This window comes from Vanacampus margaritifer, chromosome 14, assembly GCF_051991255.1.
Source record: "Vanacampus margaritifer isolate UIUO_Vmar chromosome 14, RoL_Vmar_1.0, whole genome shotgun sequence".
Classification (NCBI taxonomy): Eukaryota; Metazoa; Chordata; class Actinopteri; order Syngnathiformes; family Syngnathidae; genus Vanacampus; species Vanacampus margaritifer.
Window position 1 is genome coordinate 3,527,315 of NC_135445.1, and position 27,560 is coordinate 3,554,874.

The 27,560-nt window shown below is 41.3% G+C and overlaps 4 protein-coding genes across 5 annotated transcripts; 2 read left to right on the forward strand and 2 right to left on the reverse strand.

Annotated features, from left to right (window-relative positions):
• Positions 1 to 73: 73 nt before the first annotated feature.
• On the reverse strand, positions 74 to 7,692 carry trim23 (tripartite motif containing 23). The gene is made up of 11 exons (XM_077585933.1): positions 7,531 to 7,692; positions 6,700 to 6,862; positions 6,462 to 6,583; positions 5,940 to 6,218; positions 4,491 to 4,673; positions 4,188 to 4,403; positions 3,235 to 3,369; positions 2,934 to 3,063; positions 2,681 to 2,791; positions 1,442 to 1,566; positions 74 to 1,345 (listed from the first exon to the last, which is right to left on the reverse strand). Exons 1-11 carry the CDS (start codon positions 7,627 to 7,629, stop codon positions 1,166 to 1,168), a joined length of 1,743 nt encoding a protein of 580 aa, XP_077442059.1. The 5' UTR covers positions 7,630 to 7,692; the 3' UTR covers positions 74 to 1,165.
• Positions 7,693 to 8,256: 564 nt separating this feature from the next.
• LOC144063927 (fructose-1,6-bisphosphatase 1-like) lies at positions 8,257 to 13,571 on the forward strand. Its single transcript, XM_077585939.1, has 9 exons — positions 8,257 to 8,274; positions 9,348 to 9,552; positions 10,437 to 10,599; positions 10,996 to 11,088; positions 11,194 to 11,334; positions 11,405 to 11,542; positions 11,642 to 11,761; positions 13,135 to 13,324; positions 13,425 to 13,571. The coding sequence occupies exons 2-8, from the start codon at positions 9,383 to 9,385 to the stop codon at positions 13,321 to 13,323; spliced, it is 1,014 nt and encodes a 337-aa protein (XP_077442065.1). The 5' UTR covers positions 8,257 to 8,274; positions 9,348 to 9,382; the 3' UTR covers position 13,324; positions 13,425 to 13,571.
• Positions 13,572 to 16,061: 2,490 nt separating this feature from the next.
• Positions 16,062 to 17,472, forward strand: LOC144063928 (growth arrest-specific protein 1-like). Its single transcript, XM_077585940.1, has one exon. The coding sequence runs from the start codon at positions 16,539 to 16,541 to the stop codon at positions 17,304 to 17,306; it is 768 nt and encodes a 255-aa protein (XP_077442066.1). The 5' UTR covers positions 16,062 to 16,538; the 3' UTR covers positions 17,307 to 17,472.
• Positions 17,473 to 19,019: 1,547 nt separating this feature from the next.
• Positions 19,020 to 26,940, reverse strand: c9 (complement component 9). Of its 2 annotated transcripts, none has more exons than XM_077585934.1 (11): positions 26,797 to 26,940; positions 24,627 to 24,717; positions 24,269 to 24,419; positions 23,991 to 24,132; positions 23,768 to 23,906; positions 23,463 to 23,684; positions 22,737 to 22,977; positions 22,535 to 22,666; positions 20,651 to 20,826; positions 20,342 to 20,576; positions 19,020 to 20,228 (listed from the first exon to the last, which is right to left on the reverse strand). In XM_077585934.1, exons 1-11 carry the CDS (start codon positions 26,847 to 26,849, stop codon positions 20,071 to 20,073), a joined length of 1,740 nt encoding a protein of 579 aa, XP_077442060.1. In that variant the 5' UTR covers positions 26,850 to 26,940; the 3' UTR covers positions 19,020 to 20,070. The 2 variants fall into 2 exon arrangements, with proteins under 2 accessions (XP_077442060.1, XP_077442061.1); XM_077585935.1 differs by having other exon boundaries at positions 26,793 to 26,921.
• Positions 26,941 to 27,560: the final 620 nt, after the last annotated feature.

Below are 27,560 nucleotides of genomic sequence, written 5' to 3' on the forward strand. Positions count from 1 at the left end.
AAAGGAGCCTTGAGTCCAAAATTTGACGACTTAAGGCCCCCCCCCCCCCAAAAAAAAGGACAGACGCGGACAATTCTGGTCAGTCAGTTTATTTGACAGCATCACAATACGAATAATTTACAAAAAAAAGCCGTCATCAAGTCAGATGGTAACAAAATGTGTTGAGACGCGTTTGTGCTTCTACGTTTTTGCAAACTACGCGGAAAAAGGCTTCACACCACATTTACATTTTTTTTATATATTTTTTTTTTTTACATAAGTAGTAAACATTACATAGCAATGAATAAACTCAAAGGTTGTGTGTCAGTGGCGGGTGGGGGTTTCACGGGTTCACATTACATCACAATGAGGCGGCGGGTTAAAAGTCCGACGGTTTCCACAAAACCGTCCAGAGTCGTGACGTTAATACTGGAAGGAGACAGTAGAGAGTTTGTGCGCCTAACTACGACGAGGCAGCGGACAGCAAGTGCGTTTGCCCTATTTTAACGTGCAAAAAAAAAAAAGTTGGAATTCAACACTATAAATATTGTCAGTAAACATGTTTGTTCTGTAACAGAGCAGCGACCCTAATAAAATCTTTTCCACCAACAAAAATCAGCTGTTATTGCGTATGCCTGCATTTAGCATTTATTCAATAACTTTGAAATCCAGCTTGAAGGTCCATGTTTGATTACATTCTTTGTCCTCACTAGTTAAAAAAAAAAAAAAAGACACAATATTAACATTTGTTCCCTTACTTTTATGCAATTAAACCTGCACCATATGACAATTGCATGCTGCTATAAAATTCTATTTAACATCTATCTTTTCACTAGTAGACCAAGTAGCGCGCAGATGTGCACAGTTTTGCCTCTATAGTAACTAACTGAAGCCAGCAGTGGAAAAATGTTGCTAGTAAAACAGCTCTTTACTAAAGCGCCCTATAGTTGTGCACTGAATTGTTTTACCAGCGAGGACAAAGAATGTACTCGTACATGGAAACTTAAGAGGAATATTGAATAGATACGAGAACGGCTTCCTTCAGCTTGCTCACGGGCTTTTTCAGTACCTCACTGGCTCCCCCCGGAGGAGGAGAGCGGTACTCCATGTCGAGGCTCTTCCAACGTGTACCTTCAAGTGTTTGTTCACAGCTAAAGCGCTCCCAGGTGTCCTCTCCCCCCCCCTCCTAGGCCACGTCCAGGACGCCGGCGGCCACCAGCTGTCTGGAGAGCCAATCCAGGCCCTCGTGGAGGCCCACCCCGCTGCGGGCGTCGCAGCCCTGGATGTGCCAGCTCCTGCCGCAGCACAGCTTGTGCAGGCTCAGCAACTCCGTCATCTCCTCCACGGAAACGGCGCCGGGGACGTCCTGAGGAAGCAAAATGATGTGAGGTGAGGCGACCTGAGCTCCGCTGTGATGGGGAGGTTTTGAATTTGATCAAAGTTTTATACCGCTGTCCAGTACCTGCTTGTTAGCAAAGATGAGGAGCAATGCGTCTCTCAGCTCCTTCTCAGTCAGCAGCTTGGCCAGCTCGCTGTGCGCCTCCATCAGTCGGTCCCGATGGCAGCTGTCGATCACAAACACCACCGCTGCGTGCAACACGGGAGGCGCAGAGGAAGAGGGAAAAGAGCTTTGACATTTCGCTCATCATCGAGGAGGCTTGTATGTACTCGATTACTCCTAGTGGTCGTATTTCGTAAAAAGAGAGCGGTTGAGTCCGTCAGTCGCAGCCATTTTCGCTGAAGCAACCCCCTTCGCTCCCGGCGGTTTTACTGGATTTTGACTGATTTTCTAAGGCCCACACAATATTGTGCTCTGTTGCTATAAAAACATGGAACCTACCAAAAAATGTCATCAGGAAAAAAAAGTATATTTGTATCTGTTTTGCAGAAATTAGCATTAGAATATAGCTCATTATTCACAAATCTGTTGAAAACACCGGGGAAAAGAGCTTGTTGCAACATGGCCCTGGTTGATCTCTTATACTCTGCTGCTACCTGCTGGCCGTTTTTGGAATAACTACCATTGCTTCAAACAATCGCTTCAGTTCAGAGGTTGCTCATCAAAGCCTTCTGTGTGCTCTAGCATATTAAAAACTTCCTCCTTTTTTTAACGTATAAATACGTTTTTGGGACCATGGCAATATTTAAAATAGATCGTTTTTATATGTTGAGTTAAATTTGATCACAAGTGGATTTAGAGATCTCTAAATTACATTTCTGAAAGGCTTAATTATTCGTTATAAAATACTTGAACGTCAACAATGTAATAGAAAAATTCTGTAAAATATTCACACACTCAGTGAAAGTGATGTCTTTAAATCTGATTTAGGGGTTATAAAAAAGGTCATTATGTCTTAAATTAAAAAAAAATTAAAAACTGAAATGTCAATAATATTATTTCTAAAATTCTTAAAATATTCACTCATACTTAAGTCATCCTTAAAGTGACGAAGAAGTCTTAAATTTAAGACAAATTGGGATTTAAAAAGATCTATAAATAAGTCACAAGGACTTCATTTTGGAAATCGAAATATAATTTAAAAAATCCTGTCAAAAAAAAAAAATCTTTAAACACTGTGACATGAAATTCAAATTTACTAAGAGAGGCAAATTTTGATTTCTTAACCTTGCAAATACCCCGATGGCAAGAAGAGTCAAGTAAAAAGATTGTAATAACATTGAAAAAGCCCAAACGTGTTACCTTGAGTGTTTAGATAATAGTGTTTCCACAGCGGCCTCAGCTTATGTTTTCCTCCCACGTCCCAGATGGTGAATTTCAAGTTCTTATATTCCACTGTCTCCACATTGAAACCTTTAAAAAATTAAATACAATTGGACAACATGAGTGGCGATATATGGAGCGATATATATATATATATATATATATATATATATATATATATATATATATTTTTTTTTTTTTTTTTTTTTTTTTTTTTAAGTGTTTGGCGGACCAATTGTAGGAATGGGCTGCATGAACTCATCCTGTTTGAGCTTGAAGAGGATGGTGGTTTTGCCAGCACCGTCCAGCCCCAGAGTCACCACGCGGATCTCCATCTTGGGACCGATGTGAACGCGGTTGTCCTGAACCCGGAAAGCAAAACATATGGAAAGCCCCCGTTTGAGCATCTTAGCATACATACCCTCGATAATCAGTAGTTTCCACGGCACGTGCTGATATGCACTTTTGTCCTCGTTACACAGACGATATTGACACACTGTGAAGAAATGCTGAAATAGACTCGCCGGGCGTACCTTGGTGAAGGTGACCGGGATTCCCGCGTCCAGCTGGATGTGGTCAGCCAATTCCGTGAACTGATGCTGCTGCTTCTGAAGAGTCTCCAGAAGACAGTTGATCTCCTGCTTGGCCAGCACAACTCTGCAGTCGTCCTGCAAGGCAAGTTCATTTATTTATTTTATTTTATTTTATTTTTTAAATGTTTTATTTTCTGAGGGGAAAAAAAGGCAAGTTCATTTAGATTGGATCATTCATAAAGTCTGCAAGGCAAAGCCATCATGAAAAAAAAAAAAAAAAAAGTCTGTTCCGTCTTTGCCATTAGCCGAACCCTGCAAAATAAGAACCATTGACAGTTTTTGACTCCAAATACCAGGGATGTGATTTTTCCGCTAATTCGCGGAATTCCGCTTTTTTTTATCCCCCCCCCCCAAAAAAAAATCCGATTTTTTTTTTTTTTTTAGTAGTTCATTGTGTATGCACATGACTCCGACAGATAACATCTTCTGCTATAACAAAGACATTTGTGGTATGCTCTAATATGAGTTACTTTTCATTTGGTCATGATACAATTATTTGTTCATGAAATTTGAACTCTTCAACATTATTTATGTGTTAACTTAGTAATCACATTAGTTAGATATGATGATATTCTCAGTGATAGTTTTTAAAAGCAAAGGCAGTCCAATGTTTTTGAATGTGACTGATTTTGAGTTGACTAAAACTGCCATTTTATATAATATACATTGAAAATTTATGCTGTTGTTTTGTCTATTTCTTTGTCATGTGAGTGCATTGAAATTACTTAAAAACACGGAAAACCCATGAGCTCCGGGGGGCTGTGCCCCCCTTGTCCCCCCACCAGGGCACTGCCCTGGACCTAGCTGGGTGCCAGCGGCCCCCAGACCCCCGGCTAAATTTTCAGATAATTTCACTTTGGTCAAATCACATCCCTGAAATACGCTCGTCCCACCTGTTGAAGCGTCTTCTCGCAGTGCAGGCAGGCGGTGGACACCTGGGACAGCAGGATGGTCATGTCCTCCTGCTGCTGCCTCAACCAGATGAGCCTCTCGCGGACGTGGGCGTCCACCACGCTCAGCGCCATCTCCTCCTGGCGACACAGCGTCTCGTGGAGGTCGGCGAAGTAGGCGCGCACGCAGGAGCGAGCGCTCTCCGCCGTGCCGGGCACCTGTTCGGGACACGGACGGACGAATGATTATTTTGTCCAGTTGATAAACAAAAAACGCGTTTGGAAAGATCAAGCAGGTCTCCTCACGTGTTCCGTGTGCGCCATGCCGACGCCGTCCTCCACGATCTGCTCGCCGCCCTCGATCTGCCGCACGATGCCCACCAGCTTCCTGGAGTACTCCGACACTTCCTCTGTGAATGTGCGGATGCAGTGCGCCATATCCAAGATGGACGCCCGGATCTGGTTGGCCTCCGTCTCCAGGACGGCATGCTGAAGAAAGGCAAGAACACGACAAAAAAGGTGCCATTTCTTGAAAAAGATGGAAATTTATAGACGAAGACAATCCTAAACATTTCTTGTCTAAATGTGACAATCTGATTAATATTACATTTGTGGACTTTGAGTTATGAAGCAAAATCCAGCCTATTTTTATCCATCTCAGGGAGCGTCCATTTTGTTCATGAGCAACTGTGATGTCATCTTCAGTCGACAGCAAGTGGCAAAATGGCCGCCTTGCGATATTGATAAAAACTGCTGGATTTTGCTGCTTAACTCTTTGACTGCCAAAAACGTTAAATAACGTTTAGTAAAATCCTATGGAGGAGTGCCAAAGACGTTAAAAGACGTTTGTTTCAAAACAGAGGTGAAACTAATCATTTTCTATTGTTGATTACTGAAAAACGGAATAAGGTAGAAACAAACTTTTTTTTCTGATGAAAGATGAGAGTTCAATCTTTCATTTGGTAGTATGTGTGTTTCCATAGTCCAAACACATAATTTTCTGTGGACCTTGAAAGATCAGTCAAAAGATCAGTCAAAATGTTTAAATCGGCTGGCACCCACGGCATCCCTTTTCTGAAAACGTCTGGCAGTCAAAGAGTTAACCAACACAATATTGATCAGAAAACCATATTTAGACTAGTGGGGCAGCATAGAACATATTATTGTCAAGAAATTTGGGGTGGTTGAATGAAAATGGAAATGGAAATGATCTGTTCTAAATGCAGCGTCCAACAGCAATGCTTGTTTAATGGATGATTCCTATTTCCCAGTTTCCCTGAATGCAGCATAAGAAGTGGGTACGGTAGATGATGCGGTCCATAAAAGAGGGACGGAAATTTAGGACCTCAGACAGGGAAAAATGTAATGGAAATTACATATATGAAATTCACAATATGTTGGTTGAAAAATGTGGAATGATGTGGAATGATACTTGGCAAAATGCGGAATGATATGTATTGTGTAATGACATTGAAACTAAGATATGCAATGACGTGGAATGATAAGAAATGATATAGGTGGGAAAATGTGGAATTTTGGAAAGTGGGAATTGTGGAAAAAATGATTCCCAAGGTGCAATTGTCAGAAAACTGAATTGTTGGAATGAGAAAAATAATAACCTACATGTTGTAAATGTTTCCAGAATTCACACATTTGAAAACGTATCCTCCCAAAATACTAGTTTACTGCTGGTTGTGACCCATCCACAATGATTCAAGTGTCAAGCTAATGCTAATGCTAGCGCGCGAAACCGACCTTGTGTCCCTGGTGCTTGCCGTACTCCTTGCACACGCAGCACATGAGCGGACCCGGCAGGCACGCCTCCTCCAGGCACACAAACTCGATGGCGTGCACCTGGTGCTGCGGGCACAGCGTCTTCTCGTGCGGCTTGTCGGCCAGCGGCACTCGCCGGTGCTTGGCCAGCGTGCGGGTGGAGTGCGTGAGCTGCGAGCACTCGGCGCACAGGTGGGTGGCGCACACGGTGCAGTACATGGTGGCCGTATGGCTCTCGTCCTCGTCGCAGCGGATGACGCACTGCAAGGCGAGAAAAGGGGGGAATTTGCAATCAGTTTTCATGGGAGGTTAAAAAGAGGAATTTGGGAAATATTTCAAATGAGAAACAATTAGAAACTAATGATGCGGTCTTATTCCTGTGTATTCCCATAAATTTCCATTTATCATAATAGGTTTGAAAATAAAATTTAAAACCCTTTCACACTGTGGTAGGAAAAGGAAAGACATAGAAAATGGTTGCGAAAGGAAGTTTTTCTGTCTCACCTCGCCCATTCCCCTCAGAACATCCTCCGCCATGCCCGACTGGTTGGTGGCACCGTTCTGCAGTCGCTCCAGAAGCTCTAGGAGAGCAAAGTTCTTCTTCAGACCCCAAACTCCAGAGTCGCCTAGAATGGAAAGATGAACAGCAAAGCACCATTTACACCAAGTGGTCTGATTCAGTTCCACTTCTATAAGATTTTTAGGGCACTTTTTGATGTCGGTGGGTTGACAAATAACTTACCCAGTTCTGTCACTTGCCGGTCGAACGGGCAGCGGACTGCCCGGCCGTGCAGGGGCAGCCGGGTTAGGCAGTCGTGGCACACGGTGTGACCGCACAGCAGCAGGCGAGGCACCTTGTCGCCTTGGAGGGAGAAGACGTCCTCACAGACGCCGCACTCGAGCAACTGTGAGTCAACACACACACACACACACACACACACACACACACACACACAATATTACCACAACCACACTTGAATGGACCACCCATGCATGTGCTGTGTGCAAACCACATCACACATGCACAATGACTCGTGACAATGTGTAATTACTCTTTAAATAAAAATAAAAAATAAAGTTTTTTTTTTTTTTTTGAAAGTTGCACGCATACCTTTAGCTCGCATTTACTCAATTATCTGCCAGGCACTTAATACATGACTGCTTTGACATTAGAACTTATTTGGCCTGAGCACAAAACACGAAACAGGTGAGTTTTTCCAACGAATTATGGAGTTCCCCAAAGTTCCTGTAGGCTGTTGGCAATGAAGGAATGCAGAAATAAATATGGAGCCGTGGGCCTGCTCTCTCTGCACGTATGCACACGCACAAATGTGACGTCACCTACAGGCTGCTCCCAGACACCAACAAGCGACACGTTTAAGATTTCAAACAAAACTCCGCGCAAGTGTCGATTTTAGACGTTATTTGTAGCGAGATATTATTGCCACGGTGAGCTAGGTGACGTCTATGCGGCGTTCAGCCTCAAGTCAGCAGCCTCGAAGGCTTGCCGCACAAAATGGCCCAAACGACACATTTATTCGTGTTTTAGTTGCAGTTTGTAAATCTCCCCGACCTTGACGGTGCCTCCGTTGGCCGCCCGGCCGTGTCGAACGCACGGCTCCATGGTCGTCAGGACGCCCTGCTTGTTTATTCCTGCGGCAAAGGCAGCCATTGCGGGACAGCTGCGCCGAGCCCACTGCGCATGCGCGGGTTACACACGGCTAGCCTCGTCACACTTCCGGTTTTGCCCTACGTCATTGTAAGTTCGGATTTTTTTTATGACGTTTTTTGATTTAGTAATTCCTCACCAAAGCATTTATGTGAATCCTGTTCGCAAAAATGATATTTTATAACAAAAATCTTTATTAACATTCTATTCCTTACTTTCTTTTTTTTAATTGAAACGTCCAACTACTTTCGCATTCCTCACACGACTCACATCTCATTTAAGCGAATGAGGCAATAAACAAAAGAGGCACACATTTCATGATAACTAAGTACATTTGTGAGTAATTTGAGACAAAATCATCATAATTTTGCTTGATAGGATATGTGCCTAGGCGCAACTCAACGCACTGCACTACACCAACAACAACATTTCACTTTACTAGATTTTCTGTTGTTGTATTTGCCTGTTCAATCACATCATTTATCATTAACCAAGAAGAAAATGCAATGAGCTGCATCAATGACTGCTATCACACACGCTTTTGACTTGCAAGAGTTCAAAGTTCAACTCTGGTCTTTTGTTATGAAACACGTCTGGCAGGCGTCAGTCGGGTGACCTCGGCGGACATCCTCAGTGATTTCATCACAGGTGAGCAAAAATGATCGTTTTTGTTACTTTCAAAGCACTTTTATTTACAAAAAAAAAAAAGAGTTGCATTTTCATGGGACAACACTGAAAGACTGGCAGTAAGTAGGCTGTGTAATAAATTACTGTGCCCTCAAAATAACTGAGCACCAAAAAACCCTTACATCAAAAGTGTGCACACCCCTGACAGGAACACCTAAATCATGAAAATCCTACAGTGCAGTTGTTCAGGGAATCAATGTGCATTGAATATCACTGCCTGAGAGCTTGAAGCGTTTGTTATTGTGAGGTGGGGAAGGCAACAATGACATTTTGTTTGCTAAAATACTGAGGTCAGCACTTCTCTTTGTTACATTTTTACAACAATTGCACTGGAATGAATGCTTGTTTTGTTAGCAAAACGCAGTACAGTACAGTACACATTTTCAATTGATTACCATAGACCAGAGTTGTCAAACAAATTTTTGTCGTGGGCCACATCGTAGAAGGCCGTTATAACTGTGAATATCATATAAATGTATATTATATACAAAAGTTAGACTCCATTTTATTGGTATTCAATCGATTCTTTTCACAACAAATTCAATCAATCATGGAAAATAGTGACAACGAAAAATAAATATTGGTGTTCGACATGTGTTAAGAAGGGATTTATGAGAAAAAAAGGTTTGTAATATCTCTAAATAAATAACCAAATTAAAAAGAAACAATCCATCTAGCAAAAAAAACACTTGAAGTACTCTCAAAAACAAAAACATGTAAGCTAGCCAGCTAGCTAGCACGCTAGCTAGCTAGCTAGCCAGATAGCTAGATAGATGGTAAGTCATACATGTAGTATATTTGTGCTACTATAATATTTATACAATAAGTGCAAAGTGAGAATCATAATATTATTGACAGTGATATTTAATAACATATTGAACAACTCAAAGGTAGAGCATGTTCATTATCTCTTGAACTTTGCCCATTCAAACGCGCAGTCACTTGTGATTGGCTGGCACGCTTGCACACCCCCCCATAAGCCCCCCCCCCCCCCCCCCCCCCTTGTTGTTAACTGCGGCTCCACTTCACTCGAGGCACGAGGTCCCCGCACCTGACGGCGAAAAAAAAAATGTCTGAGAAGGGAGCCTTCGACACCAACGTGCTGACCCTCACCAGGTTCGTGCTGGAGGAGGGCAGGAAGGCCCACGGCACCGGCGAGCTCACCACCCTGCTCAACTCCATCTGCACGGCTGTCAAAGCCATCTCCACCGCCGTCAGGAAAGCCGGCATCGCCAACTTGTGAGAAGTGATTTCCTTTTTTCTTTTCTTTTAATTCACAAATGCTATCTAAAGGCTTCTCTGGAGAAACTGATATGGAAAGCCGTTTAGCATTTATTCCATATGCTAGATCTTTAAATCCATTTTATATGCTCACTGTATTCACTAGTAACACGATTCAGTGCACTAGTAGACTTCAGGGCGGACTTGTACCACTTTTGGCCCACTAGTATGACCTTCAGATGGATTTGATGTCCTTGATGTTGAATAAATGCTAAAGCAGATTTCCATAATGAATTTATTTGATATCAACAATATTTCAACTCATTCACTGCCATTGACGGCTATAAACGTCAAAAATTCATTTGAACTATTTCTATTAGTTTACATTTTTTTCCCCCACTTTTATTAAGAAGAGTATGAAAACCTAGAAAAAAATGTATTGTGCATTTCGAACAGATATAAAAATTTGTGATTAATCGTGAGTTAACTAGTGAAGTCAACCTGAAGAGATGATTATTAAAAATTAGGGGCGTCAGGCGTTTTTTTTTTTTTTTGCGTAATTAATCGCACGACTCACGATTAATCGCAAATTTTATATCTGTTCTAAATGTATAATAAAAAAAAGTCTAGCTTTTCATACGTAGAAAACAATAAAATAATAGAAATAGTTCAAATGATATTTTGACGTTTGGAACCGTCAATGGCAGTGAATGAGTTAAAGGCTTTAAGTCATTAGTGGGAAATGTTACTTTGGACTTCCACCCGGGCAAAGGTTAACACTAGCTGGCCTGGGGAATTGTGTTTTTTTTTTCTTCTTCTTTTTTTTTGCATTGACATTTAGCATATTTATCTTTAGTACAGTCAAAGGTCTCCTCCTCCATGTCTTTTTTTTTTTTGGGCAGGTACGGTATCGCCGGCAGCACCAATGTGACGGGAGACCAGGTGAAAAAACTGGACGTCCTGTCCAACGACATGGTCATCAACATGATCAAGTCGTCCTTCACCTCATGCGTGCTCGTGTCGGAAGAGGACGAGCAGGCCATCGTGGTGGAGTTGGACAAGAGGGTAAGAATTTGAGAAACCCAACAAAACATGCGCAATAAAACGGGAAAAAAAAAACAATCCGCAAAGTGTGACCGTAACATCACTGTCGCATCGGTGCAGTGACCTTGTAACGTCACGACACCATTGTTACATTCGTGTAACAGATTTATAATTCACTTCGCTAAAGGTAGCGTAACGTAACTGTAACATCTGTTTAGGGTCATAGTAACTTCACTGTTACATCAATGTAATAACAATGTAATTACACTGTCATATTTGTGTAATGACGACGCATAACAGTAACACCGGCGCTAGTGTGATTATAACATTACTAAAGTATGGATGAATGTAACATCTGTAAAATATGTTATATGTGTAACAGTGTAACAAAGTTACGTTAGGATTGTTCTCTTTCAGGGCAAATACATCGTCTGCTTTGACCCACTGGATGGTTCCTCAAACATCGACTGTCTTGTCTCTATTGGTACCATCTTTGCCATCTATAGGAAGGTGAGCATGAACGTAAAATGCTATTTTAAGGTTCGGGTCCGATTTGACCCGATTTGACACACCAAAAAAAAAATCATTTTAATGTCTTGAATTGACCCGGAACAGACCACAGACGACGCGCCCAGCGAGAAGGACGCCCTGCAGCCGGGGAGGAACCTCGTCGCCGCCGGTTACGCTCTTTACGGCAGCGCCACCATGTTGGTCCTGTCCACCGGCCAAGGGGTCAACTGCTTCATGCTTGACCCGGTAAGGCCGAGTCGTGACCGCGATGTCTCGTCGCTGTGCAAAAACTCACACATGTCAATTTGCCCTTCAGGCCATCGGGGAGTTCATCCTGGTGGACCGAGATGTAAAAATCAAGAAAAAGGGCAAAATCTACAGCTTGAATGAAGGATACGCGCAACATTTTTACCCCGATGTGACAGAATACATTCAGAGGAAGAAGTTCCCCGAGGTAAATGAATGATTTTATTTCATAAGTCACATTCTAAAGTGGTTTGTTTCTTGAGCTCAATTGAGTGTGACGGTGCTGACCAGTACGGTGCGTTTCCAGGACGGTTCTGCCCCATACGGCAGCCGCTACATCGGCTCCATGGTTGCTGACGTCCATCGCACGCTGGTGTACGGCGGCATCTTTTTGTATCCCGCCAATACCAAGAGTCCGAAGGGGAAGGTGAGCGTGCGACTCGTAACGGTTCACCTAATGGGTCGGAAACATGCGGTTCTGGAACCTCTGTGGATCTCTAAGAATTTTTTTTTTAATTAATATTTTTTAAATATATATATATTTTTTTATATCTAAAACATTATTTGGATGAAGTAATGATCTAGATAAAAAAAATATAGTTAAATATTTAAAAAAGTCACAGTCCATTTTTTATAACTCATTCACTGCCATAAATTAATTTTAAACAAATTATAAAAAAATAAGGGACGACAGGCAATATTTTTTTTTTTAACTGTAATTAATCATATGACTTCACTAGTTAACTCACGATTAATCACAATTTTTATATCTGTTCTAAATGTACGATAAAAAAAAATATTTTCATACTCTTGTTAACAAAAGAGGAACAAAATGTCAAACTAATCGAAATAGTTCCAATGCATTTTGGACGTTTTTAGCCGTCAATGGCAGTGAATGAGTTATTTGTCAGAAAGAGGGAAAAAAAAGAGGAGGAAAAGTAGAAATTTATCATAAAATGTCTATGAAATTGCCCAAAAATGTCATAGAATTGAAATTTAAAAAAAAGGCAGAAAAGAAAAAAGTAACATAAAATGTCCAAAAACAAAAGAAAGACAGAAAATTATCATAAACTTTTGGGGGGAATTGGCAAAAAAGTAACTAAAAAGTAACTATAAACTGTCCAAAACCAAAAGAATAAATCCTGAAAAATTACCATAAATGTACACAAAATGGCAACAAACAAAAAAAAGTCAGAAAATGTATTTTATATAAGTAGAAAATAAAGTGTTTAAAAAGTAACTATAAAATGTCCAAAAACAAAAGAAGAAATACCGAAAATTATTCTAAAATGTCAACAAAAATACCACAAAATTGTCAGAAAATTGCTAGCAAAAAAGGTAAAAAAAATGTCAACAAAAAAAGCCAACAAATTTTCAAAAAAGGAAGAAAATGACAATATGTCCTTAAAGTTGCCAAATATGCAAGAAATTTGACAGAAAGGCAGAAAAGTCTAAAAATGCATGAAAAAATGTACAACAAATTACAAAAACAGAATAAATATAATAAATAAATACAATTATATATTTTCATATGCTTATTTTTTGTTATGGTGCAGCTCTAATTAGTCCTTGGGCCCTCTCGTACTTTCAACTAACAATAACACGCTATTTCCTTCATCACAATCTTCAAATGTTTTGCCGCTCCAGACGGACAATCCTTTTTGTTGTTGTTACTTATTTGGCCTAAAACGGCACTTTTGACACCTGCTGGACGCCAATAAAAGTATCGCGTACCAAGTGAGACAAGGAGCTTCATGTAGTGCTTTGACGCCATCTCGTGCGTTGCGTGCGGCCTCTCAGCTGCGGCTGCTGTACGAGTGCAACCCGATGGCGTTCATCGTGGAGCAGGCGGGCGGGATGGCCACCACGGGGGCCGGCAACGTTCTGGACATCCGGCCCACCGACATCCACCAGAGGGTCCCCGTGGTGCTGGGCTCGCCCGACGACGTGCAGGAGTACATCGCCATCTATAAGAAGCATCGCAAATGAGGTGAGGCGGGTCACGTGACACCTCTGCGCGAGTCTTTGTGACGTTGATGTTCATTTTTTTTTTTGTTTTTACATGACGCGGGGCCATTCTGGCTCTTCAGCTCGTTCGCTCGACTGCACTGAAACCGCGAGCCGACGATTCGCGGGGACGCGCATTCCCACGGTGACGGATCTTCTCATTTGCATCTTCACCTCCATTTGTTTATAAAAGAAGACAAAAATAAATGTCTTTGTCATAAAATTGTGAATCTCAAAACTCCGATCGCTCATTTTTTACCCACTACCGAACATGTGACATTGAATTGAGGTTTTGAAAAAAAAAACATCACAGCCCGTAACTGTCGGCAGGGCACTCTCTCGGAGAATTTGGCAATCGAAAGCAAAAAAAAAAAAAGGAAAAAAAGTTTCCTTTTGGATGTGTGAAGTGAGCGGGGGTCAGTTGGGAACGAGACAAGCCGTCAGAATTGCTATACAATGTTCTCTTGTGTATAGTGGCGGCGAGTAATCAAGTAGAAATACTTTTGTTACATTTTTTTTTCAGGTACAGCGCTGTAATATTTGTTCCTTGACCTCGCTCAAGTCATCGCCATTAAAATGCCTTTTATCCATTCCGGCCTGCCCCCAAAAACAACAAAGAATCTATCTATCTATCTGTCCGTCCGTCCGTCCGTCCATCATCATCATCATCATCATCATCCATTCATTATCATCATCATCCATCTATCTATCTGTCCGTCCATCCATCCATCCATCATCATCATCATCATCATCATCCTTCCATCCTTCCATCATTCCATCATTCCATCTATCTATCTATCTATCTATCTATCTATCTATCTATCTATCTATCTATCTATCTATCTATCTATCTATCTATCTATCTATCTATCTATCTATCGTAGCTAGCGGGCTAACTACAGTATCTAGCGGGCTAGCTATGTAGCTAGCGGGCTAACTACAGTATCTAGCGGGCTAGCTATGTAGCTAGCAGGCTAACTACAGTATCTAGTGGGCTAGCTATGTAGCTAGCAGGCTACCTACTTACCTATCTATAGTAGCAGGCTAGCTAGCTACAGTATCCATCTATCTATCTATCTATCTATCTATCTATCTATCTATCTATCTATCTATCTATCTATCTATCTATCTATCTATCTATCTATCTCTATCTATCGTAGCTAGCGGGCTAACTACAGTATCTAGCGGGCTAGCTATGTAGCTAGCGGGCTAACTACAGTATCTAGCGGGCTAGCTATGTAGCTAGCAGGCTACCTACTTACCTATCTATAGTAGCAGGCTAGCTAGCTACGTAGCTAGATACAGTATCTATCTATCTATCTATCTATCTATCTATCTATCGTAGCTAGCTGGCTAACTACAGTATCTAGCGGGCTAGCTATGTAGCTAGCAGGCTACCTACTTACCTATCTACAGTATAGTAGCAGGCTAGCTAGCTGCATAGCTAGCTACAGTATCTATCTATCTATCTATCTATCTATCTATCTATCTATCTGATGCCTATGACGGTCACAATTTCTCAATAAGCTGCAGTAATAGTCGTTCTCTGCAAAGCATTAGCATTAAGATGAATGGACTTTTATGTGACAGTTACGTGTAATTATCATTGATTTTTGTTCATGTGCTTTATCCGGTGAGTTGCATGCACTGCCGCCATACTGTGCTTGTAGCTCAAATTTTCGCTCTTAAGTCAAAGCAAAAAAAAAAAAAAAAAAATCAACTAAACGGCAGATCATACTAAAGAGTTAAATAAGTACTTTAAAAAAATAATAATTCTATATGTACACAAGTCAACTTTTACTTAAGTACAGTGTATGTGTACTTTTTCCACCTCAGTTTATTTGCAGAGCGAATGCACAGCCACCTACACTCATACTTTTTGGGAGTGTCCGCGGCGCGCGACGGCCGCTCAAATTTATTGCCACTTTTTTTGTGGATTATGATTATAGCTTAGCGAGTCGATATTCAGATGTTGCAGGGAAAGCAAAAAAAAACAACCAGTTTATTTTCCTCCTCAGACGCACTTTGTGTGGTGTGTTCACAGAAAATGGATGTATAGATTTTTTGGGATTTTTTTATGTAGCATTCATCATTGCAGCCACGGTGGTGTGCGACGCCTCCTCTGGTGGCGCTCGTCAGACCTCACGGGATTAACCCCCAAAACTGCATCAAGGGAGCCATATTTGTCCCACTCGCACCACCGAGCTCGTCTTCCCCGTGCCACATGAAAGCCGCGCTGAGTGAGGCCAGAAACCGCACCAGAGCTTCAACACTGGACCAATAAAATGTCCGCTTCTGTGACAAAATGCGGAACGTTTTGTTGCAATGTGCGTTACTAGGCAATTCTAGTAAATGAAGAGCTGCCGACTCAGAAAGATTTTGGTGTCAATGTTTGAAGAAGAAAAATTGTACCAAAATAAATGGTTAAAAATAAGTCCTAAAGTCCTAGATCAATTGAAGTCATTTTAATGTATTGATTTATTCATTTATTGAATTAAATAATTGGTTATTTAATTAAATGTGCATAACAATATGAAAAATATTAGTCATTTTACCAGTTGTAGATCAAAATAATGTTTAAAAAAATTCAAAAGCTAAATATTAATTAATCCTAATTAAAATACACTATTTTAAGTATAACACAGTCAGATATTTTACATATATGTCATTGTACATGCAGACCTGGCCCATCAGTTTATTTTCAAAATAAAATGTTCTAAACTCTTTTTTTTTTTTTTTTTTTTTTTTTTTATGCTGACGGTATATATTTTCATAAGGCTCATGTAAAAGCTTTTGGTACTTTCCCAGCCACTTTCACTTAATTAGTTAAGTTATCATTATTATTATTATTATATTTTTTCATCCATGCCAACGATGTATAATGAGTGACAGACAAAACCGAAATGCTCAATCAGATTTCAGCCTCAGAATCAGTTTGACTGTCCAAAGTCCAAAGTTTGTGTGCCTGCGTCACCGCCCCGTGTGACGTCACAGAGTTGAGGTCCAATCATCGTCGGGGGAGGGTTGCAGTGGAGTTGCTCACCCAAACACAAATCAAGTAACTGCGTGGAACGATAGCTGCAGAGAGGATGAGCAGGTCCCATTTGTAACTTTCGAGTAAAGTTGCGCACTTTTTTTTTTTTTTTGACGTGAGGAGCCATGAGGACGTCGAGGACCCCCGAAAGTCACGTCGCGTGATGGGGCGGACAGCCGCGTGGCCATGCGGCGTGTTCGGGCTGCTCCTCGGGCTCTGCCTCTGCGCCAACCAGAAACACAAGCAGAACCCGCGGCCCGTGTGCTGGAAGGCCGTCCTGCAGTGCCACAGCGAGCCGGAGTGCCTGTACGCCTACGAGCAATACACCCGCGCATGCGCGTTGGTGCTGAGCGGGGAGCGCCGCAGGTGTCCCAGCCACTGCGTGTCGTCCCTGACCCAGCTCAACCTGACGCGCGGCGGGCCGGATCTGGAGGACTGCGACTGCGCACTGGACCCACTGTGCGCCAGGACCAAGCGGGCCATCGAGCCGTGCGTGCCGCGGACGCGCGCGCGGCTGGGCTGCACGGACGCGCGGCGCCGGTGCGAGGAGGAGCCGGCGTGCGCAGCCGCCACCCGGGACTACCTGCACCACTGCCGGAGGCTGTTCGGCCGAGGGCGGCGGTGCTCGGCGGGGTGCCGCGCGGTCATAGCGCGCATGCGCGACATCCCCGCCGCGAGGCTGCTGGAGACGTGCGTGTGTGACGGTGAGGAGAGGAACATATGCGAGTACGTGAAAGTCAGAATGAAGACGTTTTGCAAAGAGGGGGGGGAGGAGGAGGAGGAGATGGATGGGAGTGGATTCTCGGACTCGGAGGAGGACGAGGAGGACGACGCGGGTTATCTCTCGCGAGTGGACACTTCCGGCGCGCCCGCGCGGCTCCAGAGCGCGCTCGTCACCTTCATATTTTTAACCCGTGGGTTTTTCATATGAAATATGACCGGGCCCAACCGCGAATCGCGAAAATCCGCCAATAGCGGGGGTCAGCACTGCACAGAACTTTTGTGACAGAAGCGCTTGCACTTGTTGGACAGTATGAACGCAAATGTGTCTGAATTGTGGCGCATGCACGCAAAAAATAAATTTGGCCAGTTTAAAAGAGATGTCTCTGAACTTCCCACCTCATGGCCTTTCACACATACACAGACCTACTGCAGACACTCACTCACTATTTTTTTTTTTTTACACTTGTAGACAGTTTAACTTGGTAACATCAAACTTGATAAATAGTGCATGAAAGATTTTATTTTTTTTTTTTTTGCTATGAATAAGAGGCGTTAATGTGAGAGTTTTTTGATGAAGTTTTTTGTGTGAGTTTTGTGGATGAGGTTTTTGGGGGGCGTGTGGGAGTGTTTGTGAGTGTGAAATTTTGCATGGATAAGATTTTTTTTATGAGAGAGGTTTTATGGTGTTTTTTTGGTATATGAGGTTCTTTAATGAGAGTTTTCTAGTGTGTGTATGAGAGAGTTTAGTTTTGAGTGTGAGGGATTTTTATGCGACTTTTTTGATGAGTTGATTATTTTTGTTTTGTGTGAGAGTTATTTTGTTGTGTGTGAGTGAAAGGTTTTAGGTGAGAGGTTTTGGTGTGAATGAGAGGCTTTTTTTTTTTACTGTGAGTGTGAGTGATTTTTGGTTGTTTAGGTGGCCTTTTGGTGTGTGAGAGGCTCTTTTGGGGCGGGTGAGAGTTTTTTTTTTTTTTTGCAGCGATGGACCCTCCATCCATTAACTGAAGGAGACGTTGAGTGGCGCTTCCATTGTGTGCCCTACACTTAACATCACACAATGGCGTGGTTGCACAATGGAGGGGGCACTTCATTCACTCGGGACCCTTGTAAGCCTTCTGGGAAGCCATTTTAGAAAGGAGGCATGCAGCTGGAGTTATATGTGAGAATAGGCCCACTAAAAAAAATTTGGGGGACCATTTCAATCAAATAATCAGTCAGTATCAATATCAGCTTTGATGGGCAGGAGGCTCCTGATACAACCTGGAAGCCAGAGTATTTCTAAATTTGTCATTTATAAACCCCCCCCCCATACCCGTCAGTGCCTTTCACACAGCAGCAAAACAAAGAGGCCACTTGAGGAAGGTAGCGAGAACGGTTTTATAAGGAGGGGCTGATTTATGACGAGGGGTATTAATTATTTCGCCAAGGGTTGAATGTCCATACAAAGTGGGAATATTCAATCGAGCTGTCACTTTTTTTCCACGGGAGGGGGGCGCGGTTGTAACTCCTTAACACCTCAATGTCTCTAGTGACCCGTGCAGGCAAAAGGGGAGGCGTTTAAGGGGTGCGAATTGACACCTTTTTGAAGAACGTTTGTCCTAAAACAACATGCCTTACCTCGGAGAAAGCTCTACGTGTTTAGCAAAAAAAAAATTGGAAGGCGAAAAAAAAAAGGCAAGAACTAGAATTGGGAAGTAACTTTACTTTGTTACTGTACTTAAGTAGATTGGATTGTTTATTTTTCCAATGGCGTATCAATGTTGTTGGCTCCCAAAAAGGAGTTGCATTGAATAAACTGTGCCTAAAAACTACAACAACAACAAAAAAATGCTGTAGGGTTAGGATCCCAGTACTTATTGTTGTTGTTTTTTTGCCTTGGCCACCGGGGGCAGTGTAGCACAAACATACACACAAAGAAGAGTTTAAACACTATCACTGTAAGCTTTATTAGTCTTTTATATTAGCAAAGAATCAAGACAATATGACGGTGAGTATTGCTACATTGTATCTTCATGTGTTGTTTAAAGTATTATAACACAACAATGCTATTTGTTAGCCTGTTTATGCTGTTTTTTTGCTGTGTGCTAGCATTAAGCTTATAAAAATAATCCAGCTATGTCATGTAATGTGTAATTTAGTTCTTAAACCAACAAGGTGGACACCTGGACCGCCTCAGGGTAGGAGTTGAAATGACAACACAGGAAAAAAAACAGAAAGTCTTATTTTCCATAAATAAGGAAATTAATAAAAACACAGAAATGGCTTATTTTCATTTTCCTGTTCAACGGCTCCTCGTCTGGTTTTAATTTGTGAGCGCAAGGGGCTGGAATGCGCCTTTTGGCTTTAACAGAGATTTAGTAGCCCAACGATTTGACGCTTGAGCCAGCATGGCTGAAAAACAGAACATGCTCTGTGCTCAGCATATACAGCTCTGATGCAGTTGACATGTTAATAATTTAATTTTGTATTTTTTGGATGTGCATCGAAGAGGTGTGGCTTAGGGAAGGGCTGGCTGGTCTGCAGTGTTTTCATTTAGTATTTTATTTTTTTTTTCATTTTGAGTGTCATCATTTTATATTTCTGTGAATTGAATGTTTGTCCCGTACAATGAATGGCTGAAAGTGTGCCGTGGCTCTCCTTGCCCACATGTGAGGGCATTACAGGAGCTTAATTGCAACACTTTTTTTTCCACTCGGTTTTTCTGTTGGCGTTTCTGAAGGCCAAATAAATAAATTATTTTTTTTTTAAATCCCACTTTCACCTTTGCCATAGGCCAGTTAAAAACACTGCAACACTGTAAAGGCTTCAGTCAAGTTTATCTACAGACATTAATGTAGCCATAGAATCACTGCTCTGTTTTAAATATTAAACACATGGAAAACAGAGGGAAACTCGCTGATAAAAAAAAAAAAAGATGCAAAATCGAATGCAAACTGGTCATTACGGACCACTAGATGGCACTATTATGCTCATCAACAGTACTTTTCACTCCTGGTGTCTCCCCTGCACTGGGCACCGAGCAGCCCGTTTGTGTTGCAGCTTCGAGTCCTGGTTCGTTTGCCGCCTCTGCAATCGGACCAGCCGGACCAACAGGCCCAGTTGCCTTCTTGAGAGACCTCAGGCCGTTCACCTGCGCAATAAATGTATTATGTTAGCAAAGAAAATGTTAATACGGTAGTAATATGGTTAGTAGATAATAATAGATAATAATAATAATAATGCGCCCTGTGATGGGACTCTCACCCGTGTGCTTCGCTTTGTCGCCTTTGAAGTTCTGGCAGGCCATTCCCTCAAAGAGGTGCGGGCAAAGACACATGCACTTGCCGTCCAGCAGCGCCACAGTGCCGCCATTGTGGCACGGCCTGCATTTGCATACGCTGTACTCGGCCACGTAGTCCGCCGTGGCCCGCTTCAGGTTGGCGATCCTCACGTTGGCGTCGGCCATGTCCAAGGGCACGAGCGTGTGAATGGGCTGCGGCTGGCAGAGGAACGGCAAATTCAAATTGAGGGCAATTCAACGTCACGTCACATGTGCTTGCGCTTGCTTTCCACCTCACTGCTGAGCAGCGCCGGGGCGTCGGCGATGGTGCGAGCCCATTCTTGATAGGTGGCGATGTCCATCAGCCCGTCTTTGTTTAGTTTGGCCCTCATGGTCACGGCACTTGCTAACGTGCCTCCTTTTACGGAGGTCATCACCTTGTCCACCACGGCTTTGCCAGCAATCTCATCTGCGGGTCAAAAGTGGAGTCCTGCTTTAGCTATTTGATTTTGAACCGGTCGTTTTAGGTTTTTACAGGAAAGACCAAATCTTTGCACATTTCTCTTAGCCCCTCTATCTTGTTTCGCAATATATGTTAGCATTAAGCTATTAGATTTTCAACCAATTGTTTTATGCTTTTACAGGAAAGACAGAATCTTCGCTAATTTCTGTTAGCCCATCTATCTCTTTTCGCAGTATATGTTAGCATTAAGCTATCCAATTTTCAACCAGCCGTTTTATGCGTTTACTCAAAAGACCATATTTTTGGTAATTTCTGTTAGCCCCTCAATCTCTTTTGGCCATATAGGTTAGCATTAAGCTATCAGATTTTCAATCAATTGTTTTATGTTTTTACAGGAAAGACAGAATCTTTGCTAATTTCTGTTAGCCCCTCAATCTCTTTTCGCCATATATGTTAGCATTAAGATATCAGATTTTCAATCAATTGTTTATGTTTTTACAGGAAAGACAGAATCTTTGCTAATTTCTGTTAGCCCATCTATCTCTTTTCGCCATATATGTTAGCATTAAGCTATCAGATTTTCAATCGATTGTTTATGTTTTTACAGGAAAGACAGAATCTTTGCTAATTTCTGTTAGCCCGTCTATCTCTTTTCGCAGTATATGTTAGCATTAAGCTATCCAATTTTCAACCAGTCTTTTTATGCGTTTACTCAAAAGACCATATTTTTGGTAATTTCTGTTAGCCCCTCAATCTCTTTTCGCCATATATGTTAGCATTAAGCTATCAGATTTTCAACCAGTCGTTTTATGCTTTTACCGGGAATACCGAATATTTGCTAATTTCTGTTAGCCCGTCTCTCTTTTCACAATAGATGTTAGCATTAAGCTATCAGATTTTCAATCAATTGTTTTATGTTTTTACAGGAAAGACAAAATCTTTGCTAATTTCTGTTAGCCCCTCAATCTCTTTTCGCCATATATGTTAGCATTAAGCTATCCAATTTTCAACCAGTTGTTTTATGCTTTTACAGGAAAGACAGAATCTTCGCTAATTTCTGTTAGCCCATCTATCTCTTTTCGCAGTATATGTTAGCATTAAGCTATCCAATTTTCAACCAGTCTTTTTATGCGTTTACTCAAAAGACCATATTTTTGGTAATTTCTGTTAGCCCCTCAATCTCTTTTCGCCATATATGTTAGCATTAAGCTATCAGATTTTCAACCAGTCGTTTTATGCTTTTACCGGGAATACCGAATATTTGCTCATTTCTGTTAGCCCGTCTCTCTTTTCACAATAGATGTTAGCATTAAGCTATCAGATTTTCAATCAATTGTTTTATGTTCTTACAGGGAATACCGAATATTTGCTCATTTCTGTTAGCCCGTCTATCTCTTTTCACAATAGACGTTAGCATTAAGCTATCAGATTTTCATTACAAAAAAATAATATGGATTGTCGAATATTTTGGTGTTTAAATGGCCACCGTTTAATTGTCTTTTTCTGTATACACTTTTACAAACAGTATTGCTGCCGCATGTATGTTGAGGGTAAGTATCAAGTACTCGAGGAGGCTGTTGATACCAGCCACTGATACCTAAGGCACAGGGCGTTCCGAAATAGACAAACAAATCACATCAAATCTGCAATATAGCAGCAGGAAGGGGAAGCACGATATCGCGAGGAGCATAATTCAGAATGAGTCGAGGCTAACCTTCGGCTTTTGTGGCTACGTCATTACACGTGTCGCCTTTGAGATCGGCTTTCCCCTCGAAAACAGACTCTCCGGTAAGGTCCAGCGTAATGCCCAATTTGACGCATTCTTGAACTTTTCTCTCTGTCAGTTCTGGAAGAAGAACAAATGACACGTCGAGTACCTCGTCAACGCAACAGCCGCCGTGCGCCGACTGACGTACTTTTGGCCTTGATGGCGTCCTGGTTGAGAACATAGATGAGTTCATATTCCCCGCCAGATTTTCCGTTTTGGGTGTAGTGCGTTCCGTAGTCCTCCAGGAAGGCGAAGTAGATGCCCTTGTCGTATTGCAGAGGCAAAGAACGGACGTGCGCCACGAACTCGTCGGCCATTTGCAGCTCTCGAGAACGAAGTCTGTAGGTGCTCATCTGGATTCGACCTTTAACCCTCATGAAGCTCTTGTTCTGATCGGGAAAGAGAATGAAGGATTATTTTATTTTTATTTTTTTTTTAATTTTTCTTCAGAGCTCAGTATTGTTCATTCGGTAATTTTACCGATTTGACATGTCATCATCATTGCTGTCTTTTTTTTTTTAAATATTAATTAATTAATTATAACGGATATCCTGGCAACCTCTTGAAAACTAAGAAAAGGGAGGCGACATTCTTTCTCTCTCCTTTTGGTTGTATTCAAATTCCTGGTGTGTTTTTTAACAAACAGTGGCGCCTTGAGATACGAGTGACCAGACCAGGCGTTGATCTAGGGGGTGGGGGGATGGTGGGGGGGGGGTTAATGCTTGGGGCCCCTTGCGAAGCCCCTTTGGTCGACTAATTTCTTACATTTTGATTTTTTTTTTAAATTACTGTTAAACTAAGCATAAAACAAAAAGAATGACACTTTGTGTATTTCAAACTATCATACAGTAAAAAAAAAAAAAAAAGGAATTACCCAGACGTTGGAGTACTCGGACACCTCCTTGATCATGGTTTTCTTCTCGTACTGGCCCCCTAAATCCACGCCGACAGCGGAGGTGGACATGGACTCCTCGCTCAGCTTGAACTTGAAGGAAAGTCCGGCATCCACCTTCCCGCTCACCTCGCTTAGGATCTCCTTCAGCAGGCTGTGTGTGTCCTGGTAGATTTCCCTGGAGACCGTTTCCTCCACCAGCGTCTTGAGATTCCAAAAAAAAACCATCACCACATCATGCTCGTGTTTTTTTTTGTTTTTTTTTCTCAATAATCTTTCTGGCTCACCTGATAGTTGAGCACCCCGACATTCCACGGAAGCCGATCATTTTTTCCAGTGTACGGATTCCTGACTCGACTGCAATGGCCGTTGAAGTAATCGTTGTTGAAAGGGTTCATGCGAGGGTCCGACCCCAAAACGTTGATTCTGGTGGAGGAGCAAAGGAGGGAAATGTTCAGACCGGAGACCATGTGTGTCTCATGAACTTGTTTATAATCAACTCATTCGTACCCGTATCCCGCCGTCCTGCCTTGTTCGTTGTTCTCCAGCGCAGAGGTGAAACACGGGTTCCGGACAGGTTCGCAGTCCTCATCGGATCCGTCTTCGCAGTCGTAGTCTCCGTTGCACATCAGCCTTTTATTGATGCAAGAACCTGCGTGAAAACAGCACCAAGTTTGTCATTGAAGACAATTACAGAAGACGGTTAAAGTACGTAAACATTATATTATCTTTTTTTTTTTAAATTTTGTTCAAAACAAATCATTATAACAATAAGAATAGTAACGTACCTGATTCGCATTGGAAATATGTGTCGGAGCAGGCGGGACGTGGTGGTTGTTGACATGTGGCGTTGCTAACGCAAGACTCTCGCTCGCCGATGGAACCCTGGCAGGACTCGCCACCAAACTGTCCAAACACTATGGCGCTCCGAGAACGCCTCTGACCACCATAAAAGACATTGAAGAAAATCAAGATCCACTACACAGCCAAACTCGATTTTGGGCTGTTAAACTGCCACTTCTCCGGCGGTGGAGCAGATGATAGCATAATTCAATCAGGCCCTGCCACATCCAAAATGGAAGGAGGGTCACAAAAGTGACTGTTTGTGTTTACAACTGTGAGTCCGCACGCCTGAAATGGACTCACTCTGATCAACGTGCACGGATCACAATCGCCCCATTCGGACCAGCGACTCCACACGCAGTCCACAGCGGGCGGATCAGGAAGTTCCACTCCCCTGAAAAGACACAATTAGCGACGGAATTAGCTGGGACGAGTGTTCCCACAGGAGGAAGTGGAGAATTAAGTTATTTTGTTATCGCGTCGTGTCAAACATGTTTTTTTTTTTTTTGAAGTTTTAGTTCGCACCATCATTGCATGTCTATGCTAGAGAGACAAAACAAAAAAAAAACATCCCAGCTAGCATGTATAGCCTAGCTTATTTCATGATTTATTTGCCATTTCTTCTACAATAATTTTGTATTTAATGAACCAGATCAGTTGAAAGTGATTTAAAAAACATCCCAGCTAGCATGTATAGCCTAGCTTATTTCATGATTTATTTGCCATTTCTTCTACAAATAATTTTGTATTTAATGAACCAGATCAGTTGAAAGTGATTTAAAAAACATCCCAGCTAGCATGTATAGCCTAGCTTATTTCATGATTTATTTGCCATTTCTTTCACAATAATTTTGTATTTAATGAACCAGATCAGTTGAAAGTGATTTAAAAAAACATCCCAGCTAGCATGTATAGCCTAGCTTATTTCATGATTTATTTGCCATTTCTTCTACAATAATTTTGTATTTAATGAACCAGATCAATTGAAAGTGATTTAAAAAACATCCCAGCTAGCATGTATAGCCTAGCTTATTTCATGATCTATTTGCCATTTCTTTCACAATAATTTTGTATTTAATGAACCAGATCAGTTGAAAGTGATTTAAAAAACATCCCAGCTAGCATGTATAGCCTAGCTTATTTCATGATTTATTTGCCATTTCTTCTACAAATAATTTTGTATTTAATGGACCAGATCAGTTGAAAGTGATTTAAAAAACATCCCAGCTAGCATGTATATATAGCCTAGCTTATTTCATGATTTATTTGCCATTTCTTCTACAAATAATTTTGTATTTAATGAACCAGATCAGTTGAAAGTGATTTAAAAAACATCCCAGCTAGCATGTATAGCCTAGCTTATTTCATGATTTATTTGCCATTTCTTTCACAATAATTTTGTATTTAATGAACCAGATCAGTTGAAAGTGATTTAAAAAAACATCCCAGCTAGCATGTATAGCCTAGCTTATTTCATGATTTATTTGCCATTTCTTCTACAATAATTTTGTATTTAATGAACCAGATCAATTGAAAGTGATTTAAAAAACATCCCAGCTAGCATGTATAGCCTAGCTTATTTCATGATCTATTTGCCATTTCTTTCACAATAATTTTGTATTTAATGAACCAGATCAGTTGAAAGTGATTTAAAAAACATCCCAGCTAGCATGTATAGCCTAGCTTATTTCATGATTTATTTGCCATTTCTTCTACAAATAATTTTGTATTTAATGGACCAGATCAGTTGAAAGTGATTTAAAAAACATCCCAGCTAGCATGTATATATAGCCTAGCTTATTTCATGATTTATTTGCCATTTCTTCTACAAATAATTTTGTATTTAATGAACCAGATCAGTTGAAAGTGATTTAAAAAACATCCCAGCTAGCATGTATAGCCTAGCTTATTTCATGATTTATTTGCCATTTCTTTCACAATAATTTTGTATTTAATGAACCAGATCAGTTGAAAGTGATTTAAAAAAACATCCCAGCTAGCATGTATAGCCTAGCTTATTTCATGATTTATTTGCCATTTCTTCTACAATAATTTTGTATTTAATGAACCAGATCAGTTGAAAGTGATTTAAAAAAACATCCCAGCTAGCATGTATAGCCTAGCTTATTTCATGATTTATTTGCCATTTCTTCTACAATAATTTTGTATTTAATGAACCAGATCAGTTGAAAGTGATTTAAAAAAACATCCCAGCTAGCATGTATAGCCTAGCTTATTTCATGATTTATTTGCCATTTCTTCTACAAATAATTTTGTATTTAATGAACCAGATCAGTTGAAAGTGATTTAAAAAACATCCCAGCTAGCATGTATAGCCTAGCTTATTTCATGATTTATTTGCCATTTCTTCTACAAATAATTTTGTATTTAATGAACCAGATCAGTTGAAAGTGATTTAGTTGCTTTTACTGAGGTTGAAATTTCAGAATGATAGAAAATAATACATACATACATTCCATTTCCAGGGAACGTCAGCATGAGAAAGATGGCAAGCGTAACCTTCATCTTGAATTTGCAGGAGAAGAACAACTGGAACGTGCGCAAAGCCGCGTTCCAAACGGACTTTTAAGCCGTCGCCCTATCAATGATTGTCAGATTGCAAAAGCGCATTCGGATTTCAGAATTGGAGATATTGATTGGCGGCCGGCAAATCTCCCACAGGGCAGAGACAATGTTTGTTTAAAGAAGTCTGAACATTTTATTCTGTATTATTTCAGTCATCCGTACTTTTCGTCACTTTCTAGTGTCTACTACATTTAAGGAAAAAAAAAAAAACTTTCCACTGAAAAGCATGTGAAGATTGGAAAAGAGAAATGGATTTGGGTGGGGGATGCAATCTCAGGCAGGGTGAAAAAAAAAAAAAAAAAAACGATCTTCACATGCTTTTCAGTGGAAAGTTTGCTTTTTTTGTGCAATCTCAGGCAGGCACTAACAGCTCGAAGCCTTTCTGCCAAACTATTGCTTACGAAGTGAGTCAAATTGAGTTCACTGCCACCATGCAGTGAATATCAAGAGCATGACCGCTCCTATCGCGAGAAATTCGAATTTTGATTGTAAATGTATAGTGTCAGTGTTGCTGATGGCCGCCCGCTACTGTTGTAGGCAGTAACGTATCCTTTAATCGACTTTTAGTGCACACAAATTGTGTCGAGTGTACCAGCAAAATCAGTACAATGTCAGCCATTTTCCGCTGACTTACAATAACATTGTCCCGCC